This window comes from Neophocaena asiaeorientalis, unplaced genomic scaffold, assembly GCF_003031525.2.
Source record: "Neophocaena asiaeorientalis asiaeorientalis breed wild unplaced genomic scaffold, Neophocaena_asiaeorientalis_V1.1 scaffold35, whole genome shotgun sequence".
NCBI lineage: Eukaryota > Metazoa > Chordata > Mammalia > Artiodactyla > Phocoenidae > Neophocaena > Neophocaena asiaeorientalis.
This window is the reverse complement of record NW_020172984.1, coordinates 867905-874316: the sequence shown is the minus strand read 5'-3', so window position 1 is coordinate 874316 and position 6412 is coordinate 867905. Positions and strand designations below refer to the sequence as shown.

At 55.6% G+C, this 6412-nt stretch overlaps 1 protein-coding gene across 1 annotated transcript; it reads left to right on the top strand.

The window, feature by feature from the left end:
* The first annotated feature begins 4869 nt into the window (after nucleotides 1-4869).
* Nucleotides 4870-5370, top strand: UBL4B (ubiquitin like 4B). The gene has a single exon (XM_024742065.1). The coding sequence runs from the start codon at nucleotides 4870-4872 to the stop codon at nucleotides 5368-5370; it is 501 nt and encodes a 166-aa protein (XP_024597833.1).
* Nucleotides 5371-6412: the final 1042 nt, after the last annotated feature.

The following is a 6412-nucleotide window of genomic DNA, read 5'->3' as shown; positions in this document are numbered from 1 at the left end:
CTGGAAGGTCAGTTTGACATTATTAAAGTGTAATAATAACTTGATAACTTGCCCAGGGAGTGAGGTGAGCAGAAGCATAGCATACCTTTTTCACGAGCCTTTTGCAGGGCACCCCTGCCACCAGCTATCAGCCAGCATTTCTCTGCCCCTTCCTCCCTTGGCCTGCTAGGTCTGCAGAGGCTGCTCTGTCCACCTACCTGTGCTGGCAGGAGAGCTCGGCCCACCTGTGGGGAATCACACTTGGGCATGTATCTTCATGCCACGGGGTCTTCCTTGACAGTTGGGGGTGAGAGCTCACATTTCCAAGTTTTTATAAATACACACTGAATGTCTTTATGGGTCAGACACTGTGCTAAGGTCCTGGGGGCATGACCTGCCTCTTGTGACCTTTACAAGAGAGGGGAGGTGTTAGACAGGGGACACAAATGAGACGCAAGGAGCAGGCTGCTCAAGGCGGCCCCAGCTTGGCAGCTGGACCCTTGGCTCTTATCCTACAGAGTTCAAGCCCTTTGGGTACCAATGTCCAGGAGTCCTGCCAAGGGCTCCAGGGATGTAAGGGTCCACAGACCTGTCCCAAAGCACCCTCCCCCTGCCCACTCTTCCCCTCTTGCAGACTTTGTGCTGGTTTCACGGTGACACAATTGCATTTATAGTTGTTTGTGAGAGGGGTTGGGACCCACCGCTGACCAGCGTTCTCTCTGTACACATTTGTTCCTTTCCCTCAAGTCGCAAAACCCACTCATTCCCATTAATCTTCCCCCCTAATTATGGCAATCATTGTCTGATTGCCTGTTCTGATTACACAACTACATTTTCTCATGCTAACTGCATAATGAAGACAAGCAATTGCATGGGAAAAAATTATGAAATTTCCAAGCTCCAAATACAATTTGAGGGCCCAGCAATGTGCCTCCACTGTCCGCCTCGGGCAAGGGGGGCTCCAACGCAGAAGTCAGTGGTGACCATCTCTCAGCTTCCGGGGACACTGCTAATTCTAAAGCTTCTGTCCTCATGGCCCACTAACACACTGAGACTCTCCAGACCAGGAAGCCTGATTTGGAAAGTGTGACCCAGCATCTGTGGCCCTTGAAACCCCTGTCGCAGAGGTGCCAGCCTGCAAGTGGCCACTAGCCTTGGGGAGATGGAGCCTGAGCTGTAGTCTTACCTGCTTCTAGAGGCCCAGGCCCCAACATTTTTCCCCCAGTGGCTGCCAGTGTCCCGGGCAGATGCATCTAGGAGGGCAGGCTGAGGCAGGTGGCCAGTTCTCATCTTCCTCCAAGCTCAGGACTCTGGCCCCTGTCACTTTCCTGAGATGTCCCATAGCCTGGGAGAGAGATTGCAGGCCACTCCCCTCCCCAGTTCACCTTCCTTTCATCTCCTGCAGAAGACGACTCAAACCTTGGCCCCCAGGAAGCCTTCCTATGTTAGCTGTGCTCAGGGTGACTCCCACCGAAGCTCCCCTCCCTCCGATCCTGTCCATCCCACGGTTTGTCCACCACAGGGTCCTCCCATCCGGGGGCTGGGAACTCCCAGATGGCCGAGGAGAAACCTCATCCACCCTTTGCTCCCTCAGCACAGACAGACGCTCTGCCATCACGGAGTCCATGGGGGCCACCACACACTGTATGTACATCTGCAAATTCTATCTTATTCCAAATGCACCAAGGGAGGAGGCTATTTAAAGAATACTATAGAAGATCCTTGGGTAAAGACTGGAATCACTTTCTGATTTCTTTTCTATGTAATTTCAGATTGTCGTCTCTCTAGGGAAGAAGGAGAGGCTGCAGGCAGGTTCATAGCCTTCCACAGCCTGCCGTACTGGACACTGCATCCTCCTGCATGGCTCGGCCTGTCTAAATTTTGTCTTCATTCAGCAAACATGCATGCGAGGCCTTCTGTGTACCAGGCTCTGTGTGCTGGAGGCAGGGGGTACGAAGACTGATGAAGCCTCTTCCTGCCCCTGCGAGTCACTGAGGGAGACACAGACACATATGGGTGCATCAATACGGGGAGCATTCAAGGCCGGTAATTGTTGCACAGAGAGAAGTGGGATTGCTTCCACCCAGGACTGGGGAAAGCAGGGAAGTCTTCATGGAGGAGGTAGGTTTTTTTTTTTTCTTTAACATCTTTACTAGAGTATAATTGCTTTACAATGGTGTGTTAGTTTCTGCTGTATAACAAAGTGAATCAGCTATACATATACGTATATCCCCATATCTCCTCCCTCTTGCGTCTCCCTCCCTCCCACCCTCCCTATCCCACCCCTCTAGGTGGTCACAAAGCACCGAGCTGATCTCCCTGTGCTATGCGGCTGCTTCCCACTAGCTATCTATTTTACATTTGGTAGTGTATATACGTCCATGCCACTCTCTCACTTCGTCCCAGCTTACCCTTCCCCCTCCTGTGTCGTCAAGTCCATTCTCTACATCTGCTTCCTTATGAGGAAGGAGTTTTTAACCAGCGTTTTGAAGGATGAGTTGAAGAGTTCAAATGAAACAGGCAAGTTGAAGCAAAGGTGGGTTGATGTGGCTGGAGTGGAGGATGCAGTGTGAGGAAGGCTGGGTGGAAGCAGAGCCAGGTCGTGACGCTCTGGGATGCCAGGCTGAGGAGCTAGTTTTGATTCCAAAAGCAAAAGGATGAAACCTGATGGTGCCACTCACAGGAGTGCCACCCAGTCAGCTGCCCCTTCCCTGCCTCCCTCCTCGCCTCCTCTCCCCGACCAAAGGAGCCCTCTTATTTTTTCTGTCCACCCCTCCTCTGCATCTCCACTGACCCCAACCCAGTTCAGACTGTCACTGTCCTCCAGCCTGTGGCTCGCTCATAGTACATCTCCTCCTTCCAGTCCCACCCCCTTGGGGCCATTCATTCTTGGGGGAGATTCCTGATTTTTGAGCTTAGTTTGTTTATGGACTAGAATTTGGTCACCTGCCAAGAGTGAGAACATGGGGTTAGGAGGAGAGGGGAGGGCTGCTGAGTTTGTGGCCTCCGTGGGTGTTTTCTTCCACTGCCCAAGGCTCCCAGAGCCTTGGGCAGGAGCGACCAGGGCGGGGAATCGGCCCAGGGCTATGGAAGGGCAAAGCCTGGAAAGTCCAGGGACGTTGGCAACAGTGTCAATCAAGTGTAGCCCAGGCTGGAGCAAAAGGAAGGAAAGGAGGAGGGAGAGAGGAGGCGAGGAAAGAAGTAGGTGCTTGCCGAGCGCAGCCCTGGAGCATGGAGGGCTGGGGGGAGGTGAAGGCGTCCCTGACAGTATCCCACCACCAGCTGTGGACATCAGCCAGGCCTTCACGCTCACTCATTTCCAAAATGAGGTGATCACCTTCCTCACGCGCTGAAATGTGCCAGCAGTTACAAAGGGCTTGGCCCAGGAGAGCTAAAAGTTGAACTGAAAACTCCCAAGGCAGCAGCAGTGGCTGACACCGCGGAGGCCCCGTCATGCCCCTTCCTTACTGGCCTTGGAGCCCTGGGCGCCTGCGCCGTGCCTGGCACACAGAGGGCACTGAGCAGGCTCTGCGGGAGGCAGGACTCGGTAGCGGCAAAGACGTGAGCTCTGCTGCCTGCCGGCCGTGTGAGCCCAGCCCCATTGTCTCCTCTGGCAGGTGGAGGAAAGGACCGTACCCGCCCCGGAGGTTGGGAGGGGTGGCTAAGGCCATGCCCATGCTGCGGACCCTGCTGGTGGCCCAGCCTGAGCCCCTCAGTGCTCCCGTTCTTTAAGATGGGCTCTGGTGGATTCATTTCAGCAAAAGGGGCTGGGCCGGGGTGGGGTTAGTTGACTTTGGAATTCAAAGGTCATGAGGGATTTTTTAAGTTCTAGCGTTTTGTCTTGTTTCATAGCTACTAGCTTGAAAGCTATGTCTAGCTTCACAGCTACTTATTTGTCCTGGCATCTCCCTTGGGTTGTCCCATTCTTTTGGATGAGTAGGTTTTAACTGGGACAAGAGAGAATTATTTTTGAGTGGGGGATGGGAGGGAATGGGGAGAGCTGAAGGTGCTGCCAGCACCTGCAAGTCTCTGCCCAAGGGTCTTCTCTGGTCATGGGAGCCTGCTCTGCACACATTCAGACCACAAGTGCCAAGGAGTTAGTACCCCACTGGCCAAAGGCAGGACCGAGAACACATGGATCCAGCCTCTTTGCTTCCCCGGCAGCATGGCAGGTGTATTCCACGAGGCCTCCCAGAGTGCCTGGCGGGACTGAGGGCTCCCAGGTGACCGCAAAGGCAATCTGCTCACTGATGCAGTGGGGGCTGCCCCACCCCCCATCGACTTGCTTTCTCGCCAACCTACTGGCGCATCCTGGGGTCACCTGCCAACTAGATACATGCACGGGAATCCCTGTCTTTGTGTCTGGGAAGCCCGATCCAAGAGAGCATGTCAAGTGCGTGATAGAAAAACACTTGATAAATTAGGGCAGAAAGTATCTATTGTGATACGATCTCTCCCCAGGAACAGGTCCGGCAGAAAGGGCACCCAATATATAGTGCTGAATGAGTCAATATGGACATGTTTCCTTCTGCCACCCTGTCCTTTGGGCCCTCCCATTCCCCCTCCTGCTCTCCTTTCTCCTAGCCCTATGTTTTCTTTCCTGACCCTCCTTTTCTCCTCTTCTCTCTTCCTTTCTCCTCTCACGGAGGAAGGATGTTCTGTGTCCCAGATGCCCCTCTGCCTTCCCTGACATCCCGCTCTGCAAATGAGCCTTCTGGCAGGCAGCATTGTGACATCACCGTGCATTGGCCAATGGTTGTCTTCCTGGGCCGGGCCCTCCTGGGACCACCGCCCTCCATTGATAAGGAGAAGCACCTTCTCCTGCAGAGACCCTTAACCCTCAGGGCAGCCGCTGGAGCATGAATCCCTCCTGATTCCGCCGTCGGCCCGATGTTCCTCACGGTCAAGCTGCTCCTGGGCCGGAGATGTAGCCTGAAGGTGTCGGGGCGAGAGAGCGTGGCCATGCTGAAGAAGCTGGTGTCTGAGCAGCTGCGGGTGCCCGAGGAGCTGCAGCACCTGCTCTTCCGCGGCCAGCTTCTGGCGGATGACAAGCATCTCTCTGACTACTGCGTTGGGCCCAATGCCTCCATCGATGTCATTGTGCGGCCCCTGAAGAAGACGGTGCCCGAGGAGGCCCACCAGCCCCAGCCCCTGTGGCACCACCTGGGCCAGGTCCTAGCCAGACACTTTGGGCCCCAGGACACCGAGGCAGTGCTGCAGCTGCTGAGGTGGGAGCACAAGGAACGCCTGCAGAGGATAAGCCTGGGGGAGTTGGAGCAGCTGGCGCGCCACCTCCTGAGCAAGGAGCTGCTCGCGGAGCCCACGGGGGAGAGGGAGCCTGAGGCTCAGAGACCCGGAGACAAGGAGGAAGAGGAGGAGGCCAAGCAGTAAACCGGCCATGCTACTCGTTTGTGCGCTCAAATTCGCCCAGCCTCATCCTGCTCCCTGGCGACTCCCCACTAGTTCCTGCTGATGTACGTGCATCTCCACCCCTTTCTGAAATTTCAAAGTAACTGGAGGGATTTTGGATCCCTCTCTCCTCTCTTAGGCCTGTGGTTTCCCCTCTGAAACACAGAATGATCCCCTCCCCATCACCTTCCCCTAGAAGGGGCTCTGATCGCCCCATGGGCAGCCTGAAAGGGGGCGCTCAAAGGCTGCTTCCCCCTTGTAGGCTGGGCACTGCCTCCTGGGCAGCTGTACGCCCAGCAGCAAACCAGGCTGTCAGCACACCTCCATGGCTCTAAACAGACCCTCTTTCTCCTTGGGGACAGAAAGACAGATAATGTGAGTTCCTTTCTTCCATCCCCAGGCCATGGCGCCCACCCCCAAGGCCTCCTGACAGCCAAGGGTAGAGAAGTGCCAGGTAGCTGTCCCTTGCCCTTTGGGTGAGGCTCTCCCTGCTGTCCGCCTGTTTGTGCTTCCACAGTTTAAGGGGCAGGGGCAGGGGCAGGGACAGCAGAGGTAGGAGTGAGGGGAGAGCACCTACTGTGTGCCAGGCCTGGAGCTCTCAGGGAGACACACACAGACCAGGAAGAGCAGGAAGCTTAGGCAGAAAAGGCGGTTGCATTGTCGCACATTCACCGTGGCCAGTGTGAACGGAGCCGTGCCCCCAACCTCTCCCTGCCCCAAGTCTCATCAATCACCAGGTCTCACTGAGCACCCCCCATTTCCCGCCCACCACTGCCCAGGTTTCCCGGGAGCAAAACTGGTACCAGCCGGGATCCTTGCCCTCACAGAGCGTGCAGCCTAGATGGAGAGAGAGGTCATAAATGTGACAAGTAAAGCAGCAACATAAAACCAGAGTACAGCCTGCGTGACTAAATGCCCAGGCGCCAGCTGCAGGCTTGCAGGGCCCTGGGCTCAGCGTGGAGGGGCCAGTGCCCATAGACCACAGGAAAGCCAGGCCCCCTTCTCTGTTCTCGGTGTGAGAGAA

Coding starts and splice junctions, on each gene's coding strand:
- UBL4B (XM_024742065.1), top strand. CDS start 4,870: ATGTTCCTCACGGTCAAGCTGCTCCTGGGCCGGAGATGTAGCCTGAAG.